The sequence below is a fragment of the Geotrypetes seraphini genome, chromosome 2 (genome assembly GCF_902459505.1).
Source record: "Geotrypetes seraphini chromosome 2, aGeoSer1.1, whole genome shotgun sequence".
Lineage (NCBI taxonomy): Eukaryota > Metazoa > Chordata > Amphibia > Gymnophiona > Dermophiidae > Geotrypetes > Geotrypetes seraphini.
Genome location: NC_047085.1, coordinates 25,283,938 through 25,308,152, shown reverse-complemented (window position 1 = coordinate 25,308,152; position 24,215 = coordinate 25,283,938). Strand labels below are relative to the sequence as shown.

At 44.1% G+C, this 24,215-nt stretch overlaps 1 protein-coding gene across 3 annotated transcripts in view; it reads right to left on the bottom strand.

Annotated features, from left to right (window-relative positions):
- COL22A1 (collagen type XXII alpha 1 chain) overlaps nt 1-24,215 on the bottom strand; it is a 766,089-nt gene that overhangs the window by 477,930 nt on the left and 263,944 nt on the right. For all 3 annotated transcript variants that reach the window (XM_033933743.1, XM_033933744.1, XM_033933745.1), the window contains exons 6-10: nt 21,839-21,962; nt 19,972-20,247; nt 17,771-17,851; nt 2,005-2,118; nt 71-124 (exon numbers count right to left, since the gene is read on the bottom strand). In XM_033933743.1, the coding sequence (XP_033789634.1) occupies nt 71-124; nt 2,005-2,118; nt 17,771-17,851; nt 19,972-20,247; nt 21,839-21,962 (649 nt within the window). The remainder of the gene's footprint in view (nt 1-70; nt 125-2,004; nt 2,119-17,770; nt 17,852-19,971; nt 20,248-21,838; nt 21,963-24,215) is intronic.

Genomic DNA, 24,215 nt, shown 5'->3' with positions numbered 1-24,215 from the left:
ATGCGCGCTTAGCATATTATTATTATTATAGATGAAGGATTATTCTATCATTCTATAACTTCTTACTTACTGGTTCTCCTTTTTCTCCTTTTGAGCCAATGGGACCGGGGCTGCCAGTTTCTCCCTTAAAGAAAAGAAACATCTTATGTTATGCTACGTATAAATTCTCTTCCTTGAACAAAAGCTTAATGCAAAGTGGTTTACAATTAAAAACAGAACGTGGACTTTAATTGCTCTAATCCTTAATAGCAATAAAATACATTAATACCTAAAAAAAATTAGGATACATAAACACATCAAACACTGTGGTGTGGGGCTATAATTTTTATTTTTTTTACATCCCACATATAAGGTACATATGGTATGCATAGGGGCATAATGGGGATGACGAGAGCGTAGCATGAAAACATTAGGTAGGTTGTGGCAAGGCTGAACACAGCACAAGGAGGTGCCAACATGCAAAGTTATATTCCAAAACTCTGCAAGGACTTACTGCTATCACAAACGGCTATTCCGATAGAAATATCTTTCAGTATGAAATATTTGGGTCCAAGACAAATGGTAGGATGAAATTTGGAGGAAAATCCTACCAACTGTCACCCTACCCATTGTTCTACCTCTTACATCTACCAATTGCAGGAAATACGAAGCTGATCTTTGCCCTCCTCAACCTCGCCCCCTCCCCCCGCAAGAAGCAGCAGCTTGGTGGCATGGGGGGGGGGGCTATACCCCCTAAACCCTCCGGAAGAAACAGCAGCTTGGCGGCATCGCCTCCAGAAGAACCCTCCCTCAGCCCCCCAGAAGAAACAGCTTGCCCCCCTCCCTAAAGAAGCAGTACGCAGGCCTACTCCTTCTCTTTCTCCTCCTGCACAGTTCATCACATATCTGCAAGCAGCAGCTGACCAGAAAGCTTTCCCTCTGATGTCAGAATTAGAAATTCTATCAGCGTCAGAGCTCTTACTGCAGCAGCCAGCGATAAAAATCCTTAATATGACTTGATAAAAGGGGGGCTTTTTGAGGCAACTTTCAGGAGTCTGCCATCTAGTCCTTAATGTTGAGGTGTTCTTTGGTCTGTTTTTGTAAACCCTCTTTTTTTTTTTTTGGACCCTTTGTCAGACATATGAATGTTTGTCTGATCTTTCCTATATTTTGATTGGAGTTCTTTTCTCTTGTTCATTGAACAAGTCTTTCCGTTGCTTTGACCTACTCATTTATCCTCCTCCCCCCCCTTTTGCAAAACCGCAGAAGCGTTTTTTAGCGCAGGCCGGTGCGCTAAATGCTCTGCCCTGCTCCCCAAACTCTATGAGTGTTGGGAGCAGCACTGAGCATTCAGCGTAATGGCCTGGAAAATCTGGCAACCCTAGGTAAAGAAAAGGGAAAGTTCTGGAACAGCCCCATCTTTAATGTAAGGGAGGCGATCTCACAAATTCTACAGGCATCGTTTCCAGAAACAAAAGAGGTAAGGATATGCTGGGCCTCCTAACTCCATCATACTTAAATGAGACCAAAGACTGCACTGATATCCAGAAAGAATTTCCATTACTGACCATAGTTTATCCAGAATTAAGCTAATCCAATAAAAAAGCATCACCACTCTTAGAGCCATCCCTCACCCCCACCCTGTACCTCTGTAGATTTTGCTAGCGCGAGAAACTTCTGCCTGTTGCTCGTGCCAGCCTGGTTCCCCCTCGGAATCACTTCTGGGTCACGGGCCCAGGAAGTGACATCAGAGGGGAAACCCAATACTGGCATGACGAAGCCGCTCGTGCTGGTGAAGATTTAGAGGTTCAAGGGGGGAGGGAGAGTGCGAGTGTGAAGAAGTAGGGGGAGGGCCGCAGAAGGGACGGGGGCGCATCTCCTACCCTTACTACGTCACTGCACCAAAGCCCATAGGAATTGAATGGGCTTTGGCGCATTTACTGCGGCTTTATAAAAGAGGTCCTTAACCCTTTTATTTCTACACATTACAAAATTAGAGAAAACATAATGAGAAGGAAAGGGCACCTTTTCTCCATGAGTGCAGGTGGAACAGATGGTGCTTTCGGTCCCAGCTTGTTGACTGCTGGGGGTGGATGTCATCTTAGTGGATGGAGCTTCAGTAACGATGGTCACCTTGCACTACATACAAAAGACCAGTGAGTGAGAAAATAGATCACGACATAAACCACTCTCAAAATTTTAGTCACATAGAAACATGACGGCCGATAAAGACCAAATGGCCCATCCAGTCTCTATCCGCATCCACTATCTCCTCCTCTCCCTATTGGCTAAGGCTTTTAACATTTACATCTCCTCTTCCTATAGGCTAAGGCTCTTTACACCTGCATTGTGAGATCATAGAGCTTTATGGTTATTGAAACATAGAAACATGATGGCAGCTAAAGGCCAAATGGCCCATCCAGTCTCTCATCTGCATCCACTATCTCCTCCTCTGCCTATTGGCTAAGGCTCTTAACATTTGCATCTCCTCTTCCTATAGGCTAAGGCTCTTTACACCTGCATTGTGAGGTCATAGAGCTTTATGGTTATTGAAACATAGAAACATGATGGCAGCTAAAGGCCAAATGGCCCATCCAGTCTCTCATCTGCATCCACTATCTCCTCCTCTGCCTATTGGCTAAGGCTCTTAACATTTGCATCTCCTCTTCCTATAGGCTAAGGCTCTTTACACCTGCATTGTGAGGTCATAGAGCTTTATGGTTATTGAAACATAGAAACATGATGGCAGCTAAAGGCCAAATGGCCCATCCAGTCTCTCATCTGCATCCACTATCTCCTCCTCTGCCTATTGGCTAAGGCTCTTAACATTTGCATCTCCTCTTCCTATAGGCTAAGGCTCTTTACACCTGCATTGTGAGGTCATAGAGCTTTATGGTTATTGAAACATAGAAACATGATGGCAGCTAAAGGCCAAATGGCCCATCCAGTCTCTCATCCGCAGCATCTACTATCTCCTCCTCTCCCTATTGGTTAAGGCTCTTAACATTTGCATCTCCTCTTCCTATAGGCTAAGGCTCTTTTCACCTGCATTGTGAGGTCATAGAGCTGCCCATCCGCAGTAACCATTTTCTTTTTCTCTCTCCGAGAGATCCCACGTGCCTATCCCAGCATATATAAAGTCATGAAAAGCAAAGCAGACCCCACTCATAAGGATAAGAATATCCTCTGTGATCATTATTCCTTTGTGGATGCACTTCACACTTGTTAATGATATTGTTATAATGTGCTCCTTGTTCGAGCACTCACATTGTTGGCTTTGTATTTTTTTCTCTACTTATAAAATCAATAAAACATTTTGAACTAAAAAAACAAACAAACCAGGGCTCAGCACATGAAACAGCTTAAAAGTCAAAATCTCTACGAGGGAGGAAAAAGCCTCAGAGCCGACGGAGCTGGGTGGAGCGTCTGGAGAACGTCATTTGTGTCTTTTAGGGAAGCTAACACCGTCACATCCTGAGGCAGCTTGTATTTAGCGAAACGCTGGCCACCGTCGATGTTTGGTGGGCTTGATTCCAGATAAGTGTTCCTCTTCTGACATATAGTCCCAAGGTGGCTTTATTCTAACCCAGAGATTCTGCATTGCACAAGGCTTTTTTTTGTTGTTTGTTTAAATATCTACTCGAGGAGGTTTATTTTAATGCCAGTGACGTTATCTAACCCCGCCAAGTCCTCCATTTTAATTAAGCCGCTCTGTCGGCTGGTGGAGGAGGGGCTCTGAGGCTTTTTCCTCCCTCGTAGAGATTTTGACAACCAAGCTGTTTTAGGTGCTGGGCCTTGTTTTTTTTAAATAATCCCATGGTTATTCTTATCCTTATGAGTGGGGCTCTGTTTTGCGTTTCATGACTTTATGTATGCTGTGACAACATTTTGAGAGTGGTGTTTGTCTCACTACATACAAAAGAAACACAGTGAAAAGCCTGCACAGAAAACCAATCCTTGATTCCCTATTCTGAAGTATGTTTTTCATTATTAATTCAAGGACACAGGCTTCTTACTATTCACATGGAATTGGACAAGCTTTTCTTTAAAAAACTCAAACACATTTTTCAGGGGGGGGGGTGTGTGCACTGATTAATTTCTTTTCATCCACAAATATCGTTTTATTATTTCCGAATGCAAAACTGGCATATAAAAAATGCATTTTGCATCAGTTTCATATCGCTTGTATTCCTGTGAAAATATAGATCACTGGGGATTACTTTTTCCAATCGCAAAAGTTACCATATTGATGATCTTGGAACAAGCATATTTTACAGACTGTCATATATTCAGTAATCATGGCACAGCAGTTCTGCTTTATCTTATTCATTATATTACCCATTTATAGGGGAATAAATAATGACAAGGGATCTTGTATCTGTCAGACAGGCCATAATGCACCTGAAGAAATAAAGTGACCCTTTTGCACAGCAGCGATAAAGAATGAACTTAGGACTCCTTTTACAAAGCTGCGTTAGCGGTTCAACGCGAGTAATGGCGTGCACTAATTTGCCAGCTGCGCTAGCCGCTACTGCCTCCTCTCGAGCAGGCGATAGTTTTTCGGCTAGCGCGGGGGTGAGCGCACGCTAAAAAGGTGCGCGCGCTAAAGCCGCTAACGTGGCTTTGTAAAAGGAGCCCCTGGCGTGTCCTAATGCAGGACTTCCATTTCTTGCTAAGCCCCTTTTTTACCACAGTAGTAAAGCACGGCTTTTTTTTCTATTTTATTGTTTTGCAGGTCCTGCGCTCATTTTTCAGTTAGCAAGCAGATCTTGCAAAAATATTAACACGGAAACACTTAGGGGCTGATTCTAGAAACGGCGTCCCGGTTGTAGGCAGTGACAGACGTAGGGATACCAGAATGACACAGTGACAAAATTCATCACCGTCCCCGTGGATAACCGCAGGAAATGATCCCATGTCATTTTCTAGTGTCTATTTCAACCTCAGTCCTTCTACACCAGCATTCTTCAAAGCAAAGCTTACGGGTCAGTGGCTGTGGCCATTCATGCTCTGATTCTTATGTGAGCCAAGGATAATGAAGCCATTGTGACATCACTGATGTGATTGGCTCTTAGGCACTGGTGGAATGAGGCATTATGACATCACAATATCTGCTCTGGATACCAGAGACTGTCATTCTTCAGTGTCTGTTTCAACCTCAGTCCTTCTACACCAGCATTCTTCAAAGCAAAGCTTGCGGGTCAGTGGTTGTGGCCATTCATACTCTGATTCTTCCCTCTCTCCTTAAAGAATGACATGAAGATGGTTTCCCGCAGTTATCCGCGGGGACAGGAACGGTGATGAATTTTGTCACCATGTTATTCTCTAGTCTGGATTTCCCTGAACTTGTCTTCCTTTTTGAGGACTTCTCCAGGGGTCCGGACGGCTTTTCAAAACCCAGCACTTTGGCCAGGTTTTGAAAAGCCTCTCGCAATGAGTGTCGTCGGGACGGCATCTACGCATGCCTGGATGCAATGTGGTGATGCCAACATCGCGTCACACCAGTGCATGCGCAGATGCCGTCCCGACGAGCAAACACGTTGAGGGGGCAGGGCTGGGGGCAGATTGTGGCGTGACTCATGGCAGAACAGGGTGGGCCTGGGGGCAGGGCCATGGGTAGACATCCTACATTGTCTCACCAGCTAATCGGAATGCATGTTTTAAAAAAAAAAAATTTCCATGCCGCGAAGGATGCCTACAATACAGGTATCTGACTCGTGCTTACGGAGGCATCTAAGCACGCCTACCGACGCCCAAGGCCAGCGTGGGTGTGGTTTCCGCTGAAAGTGACATTGGGCATCCGTAAGCGTCCTTGTGTGTCTCCGTAAATACGCGACAGATGCCTTAAATGTAGACCTTGAAAATGCTGCCCTACGTTTAAGATGTCTGCTAGAAAAAAAAGACGTGATTCTCTAATGGATGTCAATGCATGAATGACATGCAATCAGAAGCCGCTTCATAGGCGACCACCGAGATCAGTGGCCTTTAGAGAATCAGGCCCATACCGTCTTCTGTTTAGAAAGTGCTAAGTGCTCCTACATTAAGCAGTTAACATATGGTGATGTGAACATGCTAGCTCAGTGGTCTCAAACTTGCGGCCCGGGGGCCACATGTGGCCCGCCAGGTACTATTTTGAGGCCCTCGGTATGTTTATCATAATCACAAAAGTAAAACAAAACAGTTTCTTGATCATTTGGCTCTTTAGCTATAAATGACAATATTATTATTAAGACTTAGCCAAAAGGAAAAATTTATCTATATATATAAAATCGGATGTATGTATGTATGTGCCGCGATCACGCAAAAACGGCTTGACCGATTTGAACGAAACTTGGTATGCAGATCCCTCACTACCGGGAGTGATATATTCTGGGGGTCTCGCGGCCCACATGCACACGTGGGCGGAGCTACAAACAGAAAATCGGATTTCACCCATTCATGTCAATGGAAAAAATGTAAAACGCTGTGGGACCGATTTGAACGAAAATTGGTATGCAGATCCCTCACTACCGGGGGTGATATGTTCTGGGGGTCTCGCGGCCCACCTGCACACGTGGGCGGAGCTACAAACAGAAAATCAGATTTCACCCATTCAAGTCATTGGAAAAAATGTACAAAGCTGTGGGACCAATTTGAACGAAACTTGGTATGCAGATCCCTCACTACCTGGGGTGATATGTTCTGGGGGTCTTGCGGTCCACCTGCACACGTGGGCGGAGCTACAAACAGAAAATCAGATTTCACCCATTCAAGTCAATGGAAAAAATGTAAGAAGCTGTGGGACCGATTTGAACGAAACTTGGTATGCAGATCCCTCACTACCTGGGGTGATATGTTCTGGGGGTCTCGCGGCCCACCTTCACACGTGGGAAGGGTGGGTTCACCCAAGAATGTATATGTTCTTGCTCCTGGAGGTGAAACTAAAAATGTTGTTTATAATCAATTTTTGTGTTAGTTGAATTGTATTCATTTTGTCAAATATTTCACATTATACTTTGAATATTTTACTTTTTATAAAGCTGTAACAAAATTATTTCATTCACCACTATAAAGTATCTTTATTTAAATCCATTTACAGTGTTATTGCTATAATTAAATACCCGTGCAACGCCGGGGCATCAGCTAATAAACTATAAAGAGTTTTACCTCATGCAAAATTGTCATTTCTTTAATAAGACATTATTTTTTCGGAGGCCCTCCAAGTACCTACAAATCCAAAACGTGGCCCTGCAAAGGGTTTGAGTTTGAGATCACTGTGCTAGCTGCTTAAAGCTTCCAAAGCCCCTTCAAAAAATAATTAAAGAAATACACGTGATTATCGTGTGCAAGTAGGGAAGTTATCACACGATGTTTAGTGTCCTTCTTAAGCCTTTTTCAGCATGCTAAGCCTACATTAGAGCTCAGGACCCCAAAATAACTTACGGTTTTATTTTACCATAAAAGGAAGACTAAACTTCAGGCAAGACGTAGAGGGGCCGCTGAAAAGTTCTCAGCCCAGCCAAGACGAGAATGATGTGGAGCCATGAAACTTACAAGTTATTCCACACTTTTCATTTCAGTGAGGAAAATGCATCTATTAAATGGGCAAAAGTGTAGGGAAACCAAGCTATTGTGACATCACCAATGAGGTTGGCATTGGTGGAATGAGGCATTATGACATCACAATATGAGGGGCTGCTGAAAGGTTCTTAGTCCAGCCAAGAAGAGAATGACGTGGAGCCATGAAACTTTACGAGTTATTCCACACTTTTCTTGATACATTTCATTTCAATGCATCTAGCAAACGGGCACAAGTATAGGGAAACCAAGCCACTGTGACATCACCAATGAGGTAGGCTCTTAGGCACTGGTGGAATGAGACATTATGACATCACAATATGAGGGACTGCTGAAAGGTTCTTAGTCCAGCCAAGAAGAGAATGACGTGGAGCCATGAAGCTTATGAGTTATTCCACACTTTTCATTTCAATGAGGCAAATGCATCTAGTAAATGGGCACAAGTGCAGGGAAACCAGGCCATTGTGACATCACCGATGAGGTTGGCTCTTAGGCATTGGTGGAATGAGGCATTATAACATCACAATACGAGGGCCCGCTGAAAAGTTCTTAGCCCAACCAAGAGGAGAATGATGTGGAGCCATGAAACTTACAAGTTATTCCACACTTTCCTTGACACTTTTCATTTCATATCATTGAAACAAAAAGTATCAAAAAAGGTGTGAAATAACTTGTAAGTTTCATGGCTCCACATCATTCTCTTCTTGGCTGGGGCTGAGAACTTTTCAGCAGCCCCTTGTAAATGGATTTTCAGATGCAAGAGATCCTCAATCAAGTCCACCTTCAATAAGAGATTGACACATTGCTGAAAGCTTCCTTTTCATCTCAGCAAACTGTGGAAGACAGGCCGATGTCACTGCTCTGATGATGCTGACACGTGATGGAATCTACAAACCGCAACAGGTGTCCACAACAGGCCCTGATATTAGGCTTACTAGATTTCTTCTCCACGAAGAGATGACATGTGGCCCCGCCCCATTCTGGCCCCAGCCCTACCCTATTCTGCCCTGGCCCCACCCTAATCTGCCCCTAGCCCCGCCCCCTCATTTTATTTTCCTCATTTCCTTTCCATGAGCATGCTCGGAGACCCTCCAGATGTAACCCCCAAGCTTGGGAAACCAGGGCAAACTACCAGAGTTGGAAAATCCACCCGGGCAACAGGATAGTTTCTCTAAAAAAGGGACATATCCGGGTTTGCCCGGATGTCTGGTTACCCTTCCTGATATTCAGCCTGCGAGAGGCAGTCTGGCTACCTCCCATGGGCTGCGGCAGTCCCTGAAATTCAATGCCAGGGCCATATCCAGACAACAGCACTGAATTTGTGGTTTAAGGTTTGTCACCGTGGTCTTAGCTGTCCGTGCTGATATTTAGCGGCTGGCCCTCTAAGGCCTAATAGCCAAAGATAGACCTGATTTTTAGGCAGGTCTAAATGGCTTCCTGCCTTAACCGGTCAATATTAGCAGTGACGGGCTATGTCATATGACTTAGGTGGTCACCGGGCTAGATGGCAATCCAGATATTCAGCGGGAGATACTCAGCTATCTTCCACTGAATATCGGTGGATAACTGGCTAAGCGGTATTTAATCGGCCGGGAGCTTGTCCCAACGGCTAAATACTGCTGAATATTGGGGGAAAGGGAGGGGGGGGACGACAGAGTTTACTGCATTCAGAGTAGGATCTGGACACCTACTTGGGTCAGAACATTTGTCTTTCAGTCACTTGCTGCAGTTAACAGAGAAGTATTGGAAGATTTCTTCTTGAACATTTTTCATATGCTAATACCATTGCATTTTCAGATTTTGTTTCTAAGTATTTACAAATTAACTTGACATCAGTCATATCAAATTAATCTTTAAACAATAAAACTGCTATGTTCTGGTCTTGGAAAGAAAATTACAAGGCATTTACATATGACAACATGCAGTATAATATTTATAGTATAATAGCAAGATATCCAGTGCTATGCATGGCTTGTACTTATTATAATGCTGAAACAAAATCATTATGCCATAGAACCAATAGAACATGGAAAATGGGGTTCAAACATTGAAAGTGAGTCCATTTTATATTGGGTCTATAGTAACTGCACCCCTTCCTCATAACTGAGTAGGAGCCGAGAGAGGATCTGCTAAGGGGAAGAAAAACTCCATTGGAATATCTTATCTGTTAGCATTCAAACTTAGGAAACGGTAAAACTTGGGCTTCAGGAGGTTATTTCACTGTCCTGTTTTTTTCAGTTCAGTACTCTGCTTTTTCAGCAGTCAGTTTAGGCAACAGTATATAGCCTTTAGAGCAGGGGTGTCCAAACTGCGACCCAGTGAAGTATTTTGTGCGGCCCCAGTCAAGGGCGATGCAGTGTTTTCCTAATCTAATCTAATCTAATCCTTAGGTTTGTATACCGCATCATCTCCACGTTCGTAGAGGTTTACAGTAGGAGAAATAGGAAGGAACTACAACAGAGGGTTAGAGGTAGAAGTGCGAAGAAAATTTAGAGGACTTGGGATGCCAAGATATAAGAGTTTCCTTGATTCCTAAGTTGAAGGGAGACTTACATTTTTTGAGAAAAGCCAGGTTTTCAGATGTTTGCGGAAAACTTGGAGAGAGCTCAAGTTCCGAAGAGGGGAGGTAAGGTTGTTCCAGAGCTCAGTGATTTTGAAGTGGCGGGAGGTCCCTAGCTTTCCTGTGTGGGAAATGCCTTTTAGCGAGGGGAAGGATAGTTTTAATTTGTGGGAGGATCTGGCGGTATTAGGGTTTGAGGAATTCCAAGAAAGAGGGATAAAGGGAGGGAGGATACCATATAGGATTTTGAAAGTTAAAGAGGCGCATTTATAGTGGACCCTGGCGATTATCGGAAGCCAGTGGAGCTTCTGCTGCCCCCGGGTGTTTACCGTCTTGCTGGCTCCCTCCTCTGTCTTGCTGCACCGTTTGCACATTTGTGCAGCCCCAGAAACATTTTTTTCGACCAATGCGGCCCAGGGAAGCCAAAAGGTTGGACACCCCTGCTTTAGAGTCTCTGTTCGGGTTTATATATTAAAAGTGTTTTAGTCTAGATTAGTATTTTAGTTTGCATTTCAGAGCATCAGATCAGATTTGGGCACAGATAGCAGTTGAGAAAAGTCTTGTTTAGTGTTTAATACGAACGATTGGCATTCTCGATATAAGGATCAGGTCATACCACTCACAGATGGACTGTAATAGACCACTGAATCTCATTCAAATCCAAAGTTCAATCTTTGCTTCCAGTCCATCTGTAAGTCATATGACCTGATCTTTATATCGAGAACGCCAATCGTTTGTATAATTGGATGAGATGTTTTGGTGACTGATAATAGACATTGAATATTAATATTGTGAAAATTGGTTCAGTGGGTTTTTGGGGTCAGCCTAGTGATGTATTTTAGAGAATGACACGGTGACAAAATTCATCACCGTTCCAGTCCCCGCGGATAAACACGGGAAGCCATCTTCATGTCATTCTTTAAGGAGAGAGGGAAGAATCAGAGTATGAATGGCCACAACCACTGACCCGCAAGCTTTGCTTTGAAGAATGCTGGTGTAGAAGGACTGAGGTTGAAACAGACACTACAGAATGACAGTCTCTGGTATCCAGAGCAGATATTGTGATGTCATAATGCCTCATTCCACCAGTGCCTAAGAGCCAATCACATCAGTGATGTCACAATGGCTTCATTATCCTTGGCTCACATAAGAATCAGAGCATGAATGGCCACAACCACTGACCCTCAAGCTTTGCTTTGAAGAATGCTGGTGTAGAAGGACTGAGGTTGAAATAGACACTAGAAAATGACATGGGATTATTTCCCACGGTTATCCGCGGGGACGGGAACGATGATGAATTTTGTCACCGTGTCATTCTCTAATGTATTTATAAACGTAATGTTGAAATAATGTATTAATTTATATATATGTTGAAATTAAAATATATTGTAATTAAAGATTGTTTGATACATTTAAGTAATAGCTTCTGATACATTGAAGTTATCCAACTACCCTTCTTAACCTGTACAGTAGCGTCTAAAAAAATGTATACTAGACTCTGAGATAGTAGACTAGAAATGAATATTAGCGTCACATTGTCCCAACTGAAGACATATTTTTTATATGGGAAGAAGGTGACAAACTATAAAACGGACATATTAGAAGTAGCTGGAAGGATATACAAATATTGTTTCAAACCTATCCATGTACAAACACGTGACCACAGGGGCCAAAGTGTCACCCGAGGTCACTCCTTTCTTCTGTAAAAAACATAACAATTATGAAACATAAAGTAATTATGAGTGATAACCAACCATGATAACTCACACAGGAGCTCAACCATGTTGTTCCTCATAAGTAGGGTTGCCAGATTTTCCAATCGGAAAATCCGGACCCCCCTAGACCCGCCCCCAGGTCCGCCCAGTTCCGCCCATCCCCATCCTGTAATGTCCTAATCCTGCCCCCAGTCCCGCTCTAGCTCCGCCCCCGCTGCCTGCTCTTGTCGGGCAGCGAGGAAGTCCACTCATGCTTGACATCATCATCTCATGGCTTGACATCATCATCTCATGACATCATCATCTCATGGCTTCCGCGCATGCGCGAACTTCCTCCCTGCCCGACGCAATTTCAGGATGCTTTTCAAAACCCAGACAAAGTGCCGGGTTTTGAAAAGCCTTCCGGACCCCTGGAATTGTCCTCAAAAGGAGGACATGTCCGGAGAAATCCAGACGTCTGGTAACCCTACTCCGACTACACTGCAAGCGGTTCTTAATCACTGACAAAGCACCTTCCTGGGAAATATTAGTGGACAGGCCATTCACATCCAAGGTAACCAACCTGAAGGTGTCACTGCTCATGCGTACTTCCTGCAGAGGCGTACCTAGGGTATGTGACACCCGGGGCTCATTATTTTTTGACACCCCCTGCCATCATTTTCAACACCCCCCCAAGTGTAAAAAATTATTTTTAGTAATGTTCCCCCTAGGTGTCAGCCATGAGGGGGTGTTCCCGGCCTAGGAGTCATGGTCCGGGAACTTCTCTTCTCACGGCCCGGTTCCAAGGCTCTGGATAGTCCCCGTGGCCCAGCATGTTCCCAGCCTTCTCTCCCTTTACCTTCCGTGAAGCTGAAAAAACTGCCGGCCTCAGCAGTGATTCAGCTACATCGCCCGTAGCTCCCCTTCCCGCTTTCTGCATCTGATGCAACTTCCTGTTTCCGCCTGGGTGGATTGCAGAGGCAGACATGGAAAGCAGGAAGGGGAGCTGCAGTTTTTCAGTTTCACGGAAGGTAAAGGGAGAGAAGGCTGGGAGCATGCTGGCCTAAGGGGACTATCCAGAGCCTTGGCACAGGGTCGTGAGAAGGGAAGTTCCAGGACCACGACTCCCAGGCCGGGAACACCCCCCTCATAGCTGGCACCTGGGGCGGACCGCCCCCCCCCTCCCCCCTTGGTACGCCACTGACTTCCTGTAAGATTTGTATGAAGTGTGAAGAATCCCTAACATAAGATGGAGGCATTACAGCTGAAGGTCACAAATGAAAATGAGACAAAAGCTATATAGTTATGTGCAAGATGAGAATTAATTGCATTGATGTTTGAAAGTACAGTATTAGGTAAAAGACAGCTTTATTGTAAATTTAGGTAGTAAATGAGGAAGCTGCACCAGTGGGTTGTGCAGTGGTTAGAGCTACAGCCTCAGCACCCTGAGGCTGCGAGTTCAAATCCCATGCTGCTCCCTGTGACCCTGGACAAGTCTCTTAAGCCCCCATTGCCCTAGCTACATTAGATAGAGTGTGAGTCGACTGGGACAGATAGGGAAAAATGCTTGAGTGCCTGAATAAATTCAAGTAAACCATTCTGAGCTCCCCTGGGAGAACAGTATAGAAAACTGAATAAATAAGTGGTGTGAAAAGTTTCAGCTTCTGATAACCAGAGCTGGTATTGTGATGTCACAATGCCTCATTCCACCAATGCCAAAGAACCAACCTCAACAGTGATGGCATGAAAAGTTTCAGCTTCTGATAACCAGAGCTGGTATTGTGATGTCATAATGCCTCATTCCACCAATGCCAAAGAACCAACCTCATCAGTGATGGCATGAAAAGTTTCAGCTTCTGATAACCAGAGCTGGTATTGTGATGTCATAATGCCTCATTCCACCAATGCCTAAGAACCAACCTCATCAGTGATATCTCAAAGGCTTCTTTGTGCTTTACTTGGCTCACTTCTGATATTTTTGGAGGAGAGTGTGGCGCACTGGTTAGAGCTACAGCCTCATCACCCTGAGGATGTGGGTTCAAATCCCTCGCTGCTCCTTGAGACCCTGGGCAAGTCACTTAATCCCACTTTACCCCAGGTACATTCAATAGAGTGTAAGCCCCCCAGGACAGGTAGGGGAAAATGCTTGAGTACCTGAATGTACCAATTAGGCTATAAGTGGTATATAAATACTTAAAACAAATTATGACCATTTATCAGGGGAGATAGAAGTGGAGTCTAGGAACTACTGGTAACCCAAGCAGTGATTGTCATGAAGCCCAGAGGAGATCTGTGAAATACACTTCTCCCTCTGTATTCGCTGTGATAGGAGATTAACAGAACCGCAAATAGAGAAAATCCGCAAATAACTTTTTCATATGTTATTCGCTGTTTTCTATTAAAAACCGTTGTGAATATGGTGAAACCATGAATAAAATGGTGGGAGACCTGGCCTGTTCCTGAAGGAGAGGCATAAACACGGTGAAGAAAGGGCTGGGAATCAGCAATTTTCTCTGTAAATACTTGGAATCAGCGATTTCTCTATGCAAGTTGATGTAATTTGGGGGGAGGAGCCAGCAAGCTAAAAACCGTGAATAATCGAAACCGCGAATACGGTTGAGTAAGATCTGGTTGTGCAAATGCAATTTTCTGTATCCATCTCATTGGAAGGAGCAGGGAAGAGGGGGCTGGGGGCAGAAGAGGGCAGGGCCATGTGTCCTCTTTTTATAACAAGGAAATCTGGCAACCCTAGGAAGGACTCCCGCTCAGCTTAGAACGAACAGTGCCTAGTACCCTTTAACCCAGGAGAGCAGTCCCCTTTCAGATAAGTGATGGTTTCAATTTTTGCAAAGGATTGTCGGATTTACAGGAGTTTGGTACGCTCTACAGAATCAATTCAATTATAAAGTCTACTTTTAATTTATGAATAATATCTATGCAATTCTTTCTGTTCTTAAATTTAATTCAGATTTTATATTTTATATCATATTGCACCCCCCCCCCACTGAGCCTCAATATACACCCAACACGTTCACTATAAACAACATTCACTAAACATTCAATGCAAATACCATGCATAACAAGTAACGCACAGAAGCATGAAGAGTGGAGTGTAATTCATTTGTGAGAAGATTAAGATGGAAAGCAATCAGAGAGGCATATAAACTGTCTATTTACGCAATAACATTTGATCGGGAAGATAACCCTCTTCATGACTGCATTTGATAATTTCATAAGTAGTTAATTTTTGTTAACTCTTAATCTTTTTAAGATGTTATGTACGGTATTTGTATTGAATGTTTAGTGAATGCATGTTGTTTATAGTGAACGTGTTGGGTGTGTATTGAGGCTCAGTGGGGGGGGGGGTGTAATATGATATAAAATATGAATTAAATTTAAGAACAGAAAGCCTTTGACAGTGTTCCACAAAGATGTCCAATAAATAAACTGAGTGCCCTTGGGATGGGTCCCAAAGTGACAGGCTGGGACAGGAACTGGTTGAGTGAAAGGCGACAGAGGATCGTGATCAATGGAGATCGCTCTGAGGAAAGGGATCACTGGTGCCTTGAGGCACCAGTGGTGTGCCTCAAGGTTCTGTTCTTGGGCCTGTTCTTTTTAACATTTTTATAAATGATATTGCTGAAGGGTTGTTGGGTAAGATTTGCCTCTTTGCGGATAATACCAAAATCTACAATAGAGTAGATATGCCAGATGGTGTGAATAACATAAAGAAAGACCTGGTGAAGCTTGAAGAATGGTCTGAAATTTGGAAGCTAAAATTTAATGCTAAGAAATGCAAGGTCATGCATTTGGGCTGCAAAAACCCAAGGGAACGGTACAGATTAGGGGGTGAAGAACTTATGTGCATGACAGAAGAGCGGGACTTGGGTGTGATTGAATGTGATGATCTTAAGGTGGCCAAACAGGTTGAAAAGGTGACGGTGAAAGCTAGAAGGATGCTAGGTTGCTTAGGGAGAGGTATGGCTAAAAAGGAGGTATTGATGCCTCTGTATAAGACTCTGGTGAGACCTCATTTAGAATATTGTATACAATTCTGGAGGCCGCACCTTCAAAAAGATATAAAAAGGATGGAGTCGGTCCAGAGGAAGGCTACTAAAATGGTGTGTGGTCTTTGTGATAAGGCATATGGGGACAGACTTAAAGATCTGAGGAGATCCAAGAAGACAGTTTGTGGGATTTTTTTACTGGCCCTAAAGTATGGCAGGATGCACAATTTAATTGGCAGAGCATCCCGGAACCCTTGAAAATGCCACGTGAGTGGCAAAACGGGTCCCCGTCGGGCTTATCAGCAACTCTGCAACTTTAAGATAAGTAATTTCTGGTGAGAATAAAAATATTATTAATTTAAGAAATCAGTTAGAAAGAAGTTAATAAAAAATAGGAGGAGAAGGTCAGATTGTCAGTGATGGAAACTATTAACCATTTAAACTTGGTATTGGGTGTAATTCCTTAACCAAGTTGGTTTCTGAGACCCCTTATCCTCCATTCTCTTGATAGCTCCCTGTAGTGGGATTTCTATGTGCATTTGAGGACAGACTTAAAGATCTCAATCTGTATACTTGGGAGGAAAGGCGGGAGAGGGGAGTTATGATAGAGTCATTTAAATACCTAAGTAACATAAATGTGCATGAGTCGAGTCTCTATCATTTGAAAGGAAACTCTGCAATGAGAGGGCATAGGATGAAGTTAAGAGGTGATAGGCTCCGGAGTAATCTGAGAAAATACTTTTTTACAGAAAGGGTGGTAGATGCGTGGAACAGTCTCCCGGAAGAGGTGGTGGAGACAGAGACTGTGTCTGAATTCAAAAGGCCTGGGATAGGCACGTGGGATCTCTCGGAGAGAGAAAGAGATAGTGGTTACTGTGGATGGGCAGACTAGATGGGCCATTTGGTCTTTATCTGCTGTCATGTTTCTATGTATAAATATTATTCATAAATTAAAAGTAGATTTTATAATTGAATTGATTCTGTATTATAGTTTCTATAGTGTGTTCTAAGGAATATGCATAAGGCAGATTTGCATATAACAGAGGTGATAGACATGCAAATCTGCCTTATGCATATTCATTATTACTCGAATTTGTAAAAAAGGAGATATCTTGAAAGCTCAGATGGCTGGAGGGAACCAGGACAGGTTTAAGAACCACTGTTCTAGAATATTATAATTTACATACATATTTGCATGTTCCACTCATACTCAATCCAAACTCCACCCATTTACAGGCCCACTAGCACAGTATCAAAATTTGGTACACACTTTTATTCTGGTCAGAATTCCATAAGAGGTTATATATGCACTTATATGCATAAATGACTAGAATATTACCATTTACATATGTTCCGGATGCCTAAAACCAGATGGCTCCTCATATCATTTTCCCCTATAAGATTTATTGAGCCATAAGCTTTATCAGATAATGTATGAGGAGAGACTGGAAGCCCTGAATATGTATACCCTAGAAGAAAGGAGGGACAGGGGAGATATGATTCAGATGATCAAGTACTTGAAAAGTATTAACGTAGAACAAAATCTTTTCCAGAGAAAGTAAAATGGTAAAACCAGAGGACATAATTTGAGGTTGAGGGATGGGAGACTCAAGAGCAATGTAAGGAAATTCTTCTTTACGGAGAGGGTGGTGGATGCCTGGAATGCGCTCCCGAGAGAGGTGGTGGAGAGGAAAACGGTGACAGAGTTCAAAAAAGCGTGGGATGAACACAGTGGATCTAGAATCAGAAAATAATAGTAAATATTGAAGAACTAAGGCCAGTACTGGGCAGACTTGCACGGTTTTTGTCTGTATATGGCTGTTTGGTGGAGAATGGGCTAGGGAGGGTGTAGATGGACTAGAGTGAGCTTTGACGGAGCCTTCTGAATCATTCGGGTCTTTATCTACTGTCATCTACTATGTTACTATGTATGGGTGAAATTTTAAAAAAGAATAAGTAAAGAACTTTCTTACAGGTCCACCAGCGATGTCACAGCATGTTTCCAGCTCGGCATGACGGGAATCACAGTAAATAACAATCCGCTGAAGATCAAACTGGGAAGGAAAGATGAGAGTCAGTTAGTTGAGAGGAACCCAAAATTTTGTTTCTCTCAATAAATCATGAGACCCAGTCATAAATAATACAGGTTGATTAGTTATTTAAAAGCTTAAATAAATACCACGCTTTTTGTTCAAAACAAAAATTGTCCTTCTATTGAAATAGTAGACCGCGTTCCACAGCCTGGACTCCAAAGCCTTCCACCATGTAGACCACCATTTTGTTTTTATTCTGATATTACAACAGGAGCGAACAAAAAAAAAAACATCTTTTCTATCTTTTGTCATCTCTGGTTTCTGTTTTCCTCATCTTCTCTTCATTTTCCATTCCATCCAGCCTCTGCCCTTTCTCTGTCCCTTCCATTTTTTTATTTGTCTCCACTCCCTCCCCCATGCTTTGGCATCTCTCTCTTCTCCTTTCCTTCCCTCCTTCCCACCCCAACTCACCTCATGGTCTAGCATTTACTTCCCTTCCCCCATGTCCTGGGATCTCTCTCCTCTCTTCTCCATCTCTCCCTCTCCCTCCATGCTTTCGCATCTCCCTTTCTTCCTTTCCTTCCCTCCCTTCTTTCCCAATGGTCTGGCATCTCAGTATTCTTCCCTTCTCTCACCCCATGCCCTGGCATCTTTCTCCTTTCCTTCCCTTCCATCTCTCCCTCCCCCTCCATTCTCTGGCATCTCCTCTCCTTCCTTTCCCTCGCTTCCTAATGGTCTGGCATCTATGTCTCCTTCCCTTCTCTCCCCCAATGCCCTGGAATTGCACTCCTGTCCTTCTCTTCCATTTCTCCCTCCCTCTCGATGCTTTGGTATCTCCTCTCTTTCCTTTCCCTCCCTCTTTTCTCCCTGGTCTGGCATCTCTTTTCCTTCCTTCCTTTCCTTTCTTCCCCTCCCCCCTTCCTTCCTTCCTTATGGTCTGGCATCTCTCTTTTCTCTCCTCTCCCTTCTTTGATCTTCCTTATCTCTCCCTCTCCCCAAAAAGGTGCAGCATGTCTCTTCCCCTTCCTCTCCCTCCCTCCCCCTCTCTCTCTCTGTCACCCTCCAGTCGGCAGTGTGGCATTCAGAACTTGCTGCTCTTGCCAGCATCAGGTCTTTCTTTCTGCAGGGTCCCACTTACTGCCTGTTTCTGCGAAGGCAGGACCTGACAGAAAGGAATGCCAGATGCCAGCAGAGCAGCGAATTCTGAATGCTGCCGTTGCTGGAAGAAGTTCTTTGAGTTGAACCATGACACCAGCCCTCACTTGGAGCACCCTCTTATAGGGTGTACCCGAGGACTGCCATTGCCTAACTTAATTATTTAAAAAGCCTCAATTGGCACAGTTAATTGAAAATTGGAATTAAATTGCTATTATTTAGACTCGTAGATGCCTAACTTGGTAGGCTCCTACCACTTCGAGTTAGGCATCTATTCCAAGGCACCTACCAGATTGTGGGTGGATCTTGGACATGTTTTGACTTAGGTACAACATTTAGGCCAAGAAAACCCTGGCATAAATAGAGTACTCCCAAACTTTCAATGCCTGCCAGCACCTAAGACTGCTTTAGGCACCCCTAGGCATGATTTTATAAATGGCACCTAGCTTATGATTGAGCCTTGTGCTCCTAGACACCATTTATAGAATCAAGGTCATATTGTCCATAAAAAACATCCAGATTTCTTTTTCAAAAGTATATTACGACGCCCTTCTACTGGAGATGTCCATCCTGATCAACCCATTTTACAAACTGAAATGTTTAACTTGTAAATGGGAGGAAAACAAGGCACAGGGGCATCTGTCTGGCAGCATTCTTATATACAGTATTTGAAGAACAGAGGAGTAGCCTAGTGGCTAGTGGGGTGGCAATATAAACCAAGAGATGGAGGAACAGAAACAACCTACTCTATTTAAAAGTACACCCCTTCACTAGCCTTCAGGTTTGCAGGTGTCTTATATCTTTAAGGTACAGTAAGTATTTTTCGGTTCTTTAAGGAAGCCCCATAAAAATAAATTAACAGACTTTCAGTGGGATTTGAACCAATAGGCTGACTGCCACTACTGAATATTACCTTCTGGTTCGCTATTGTCTTCAAGCAGCATTCCAGTTATTTTTAGACGTTTCCTTTATATGTCGATACTTACATCAATGGGTATGCTGTCATAGAGACGCTTGCCAATGACGGTCTTTCCTTGGATATCAATGTTCTCTCGCTCTTCGATAGGCAAGGTCTGCACCAGTTTGCAGTCGATGTAGAGGGAGACGGTGTTGGCCTGGACACTGAGAGCGATCTTGTGCCAGTTCCGGTCAAATAGCTCCCCAACTTTTGCATTTCTAAACACTGCTCTCACGGCATCCTTGGTAACTCCAATAGCACTGTATTCGACTGCTTTGTTCTCTCCATCCAGTCTAATTGAGACCTACAAAATAACCCAAGCATGTATTAATATGCATATAGAGGCTACCGACTGATTAAACATTTATATTTGGCTAGCAATGCTTGTAGAAATCAATTTTTGACTACCTCACGTACTTGTGAAACACAAGGGTGCTTTTAGCTTTTGTAGGAGAGGCATGATTTCCAAGACAAAGGAAATAGATACTAGAGAATGACATGGGGAAAATATTTGTCCCTGTCTCCATCCCATGCTCGCAAGCTCGGCCCTGTCCCCGCCAGCTCAGACCCAATCCCCGCGAGCTCGGTCCCCGTCCTATCCCCACAACCCATCTGATCCCATCCGATTTTATACTGAACTTATTTTATTAAAGTATAAAAATGAACAATATTCTGCACAATTGTCATTTTATAAACACAAATAATATACAGCAAAGATCCACAAAACCCTTGTCTCCCCTCCCCTTCACAAATTTCCCCTCCACTATCGAGAAAACTGAAGAAGTCAAATTATCACAAAACACTACACAGAAAAATCATGCCAACAGAATACCGAAGTCACACATAACAGGAATATTGTAGTGTTAGGGGAATGCAACTAGGGCAACTGCTCCCTGGTCAGAGAGAGCCCTAAACTAGCTGGAAGCTAAAGAAGCATGGCCTGGACTTTGTGGTCCCCAGTTACATCTAACACCAGCTCTAGCAGGATACATATTTCAAATCTGGTATATTCTAATCACAAAATAGAAAATACTTTTTTTTTCTACCTTTTGTTGTCTCTTCATTTTATTATTGAAATCTTGTTGGTCTCAGGTGCTGGTCTCTGTTTTCTTTTGGCTTCTCGTAACTCACTTGCCAGGGTCTCCTGACCGCCTGGGCCGACCAGGGGTGGGCCGGGGGTGGGAGGCCTAGGAGCAGGAGGGACTGAGCACCCCTCCTGCTCCCAACTTTAATGTGGTCGGGCCGTTAGTGTGTGGGGGGGCCATGCAGTGTTGGGCCATGCGGGGGGGGGGGGGAGAGTTAGTTGGTGGCAGAAGGGAGTTAGCATCCCTCCTGCCATATTCGTGCAGGCGGGGAGGGCAGCGTCAGGTGGTGGCAAGAGGGAGTGGGCATCCCTCCTACTATATGTGGGTCGCTGAGGGGGCCCTCGCGTTTGTCTGGGGGGGCCCTCAGTCTTTTTTTGACAGGTCTGCCTGTCTTTTCATTTTTTTAATGGGGCAGATATTTTGCGTGTGTAACACATGCAAAATATTTGTGCCATGGAAAAAAATGAATAAAACAAGACAGGCACACGATCGGTTTGCTTAGTGAATCAAGCCCATTTTCTCTATTTTTAAAGACTACCTTGGGTTCTGCATCCCCAATCCTATATGTCATGTCTGTCTGTCCGAGTTAGATTGTAAGCTCTTCTGAGCAGGGACCGTCTATAAATGTCAAAATATACAGTGCTGCATAGGCCTTTCAGCGCTATATAGGTGATAAGTAGTTGTAGCATCTTCATACTCTTTCCTTATGTTAACTAAATTAGACCATCCTAAACAAATGTCAAAAAATCAAAACAAATCATTTTGTATCTTAACAGAAACCAAGGACAACATTCTGAAAAAAGTACCTACCTGTGGGATGCCGTACTTGTCAATAATCTGCCAAATATACCAGTCTTCTCTTCTAGACGTTTTTCGAAATCGGAACGTTGTCACAAAGGCATATTCGTCAGGCAAGCCTTGTGGAAATACATCTCTGAAAGAAAGTGGATAATTGAGAATGCATTATCTGTCCTTCCAGCAAGAACAAATGCACTCACTCAGCTACCCCTCATTATCTCACTTCACTTATCTCCCCCTATGCCCCCCCCCCCGAGCTCCACTCATCTGGTAAGTCCCTCCTATCTGTGCCTTTCTCTTCATTTGCCAACTCCAGATTGCATCCCTTCTACCATGCTGCGCCGTATGATTGGAACAAACTGCCAAATCTCTATGGTGGGCTGCGTCTCTGGTAGTGTTTAAGGCCCAGTTCAAAGCCCACCTCTTTGAGAGTGCTTTCAACTCCTAACTCCTCTCACCTTGGGTTCTGCATCCCCAACCCTATATGTCATGTCTGTCTGTCCAAGTTAGACTGTAAGCTCTTCAGAGCAGGGACCGTCTATAAATGGCAGCCCACCTCTTTGAGAGTGCTTTCATCTCCTAACTCCTCTCACCTTGGGTTCTGCATCCCCAACCCTATATGTCATGTCTGTCTGTCCAAGTTAGACTGTAAGCTCTTTAGAGCAGGGACCGTCTATAAATGGCAGCCCACCTCTTCGAGAGTGCTTTCAACTCCTAACTCCTCTCACCTTGGGTTCTGCATCCCTAACCCTATGTCGTGTCTGTCTGTCCAAATTAGATTGTAAACTCTTCAGAGCAGGGACCGTCTATAAATGGCAGCCCACCTCTTCGAGAGTGTTTTTGACTCCTAACTCCTCTCACCTTGGGTTCTGCATCCCCAACCCTATATGTCATCTCTGTCTGTCCAAGTTAGATTGTAAGCTCTTCAGAGCAGGGACTTTCTATAAATGGCAGCCCACCTCTTTGAGAGTGCTTTTGACTCCTAACTCCTCTCACCTTGGGTTCTGCATCCCTTACCCTATGTCGTGTCTGTCTGTCCAAATTAGATTGTAAGCTCTTCAGAGAAGGGACCATCTATAAATGGCAGCCCACCTCTTCGAGAGTGCTTTTGACTCCTAACTCCTCTCACCTTGGGTTCTGCATCCCTAACCCTATGTCGTGTCTGTCTGTCCAAATTAGATTGTAAGCTCTTCAGAGCAGGGACTTTCTATAAATGGCAGCCCACCTCTTCGAGAGTGCTTTTGACTCCTAACTCCTCTCACCTTGGGTTCTGCATCCCTAACCCTATGTCGTGCCTGTTCTCATCGGTTGGGAGGGCATCCACGCATGTGCAGATACCCCCTCCCGACGAGGTCTGCTTTTCAAAACCCTAACAAAGTGCCAGGTTTTGAAAAGCCATCCTGATTGATCTGAGACTCTTCCTGGACCATCGGTATGCTGGGATTGCTGAAAACTCAGCTTGAGAATGGGTCCCAAGGTGGTAAACTGGATCAGAAATTGACTGACCGATAGGCGGCAGAGAGTGGTGGTAAATGGAATTTGCTCATAAGAAAAAAGGTGAGTAGTGAAAAGTGGGAAGGGGTAAAATGCGGACCTCACGGACCTTGCGGATCTAAAACCGCATGTCCTTAAAAATCTGAGGTCCGTGCAATGAAGTCGCTGACGGATCCTAATGCTTTTCCCTCCCTATGCTGAGACTAGCGGCAAAACTTTTGCCCTGAGGTCTGTGCCACTTTTAGTCTCGGCATAGGGAGGGAAAAGCATTAGGATCTGTCAGCGCTAAAGTGTCTTAGAGGTACTTTCCCCTAGCATTGAACACTTACATAAAAGACTCCCAGCATTTTCTCATCTTTGCCGACTCCTAGCGAAAGATACCGTACTGAAAGTGGGGAATTACTCCATTAAACTTGCACGAAATTTCGTGTTATCCTTGCTAAATATTGATGAGGGCCATGCACAGCTGAGGGTAGTTGAGGTGTGAAGGACTATTAAATGTATATGGGGAGAGAGGCCTTACAGGGAGGTTTTAAAACCCGCAGGCCAGTGATTTCATTGCACGGACCTCAGATTTTTAAGGACATGCGGTTTTAAATCCACAGGTCCGCGTTTTACCCCTTCCCGTGAAAAGTCTTAGGGATCCGTCTTGGGGTTGATTCTGTTCAATATACAGTGGTACCTTGGATTCCGAGTATAATCCATTCCAGGAGCATGCTCGTAATACAAAATGCTCGTTTATCAAAGCGAGTTTCCCCATAGGAAATAATGGAAACTCGCTTTGATACGTTCCCCCCCCCATGAGAACCGGCATTGCTCCCCCCGAAGGCCCCCCCTGCGATCCGGCACCCCCCTCCCCCCCGCTGCGATTGGGCACCCCCCCCCCCCCCGCCGC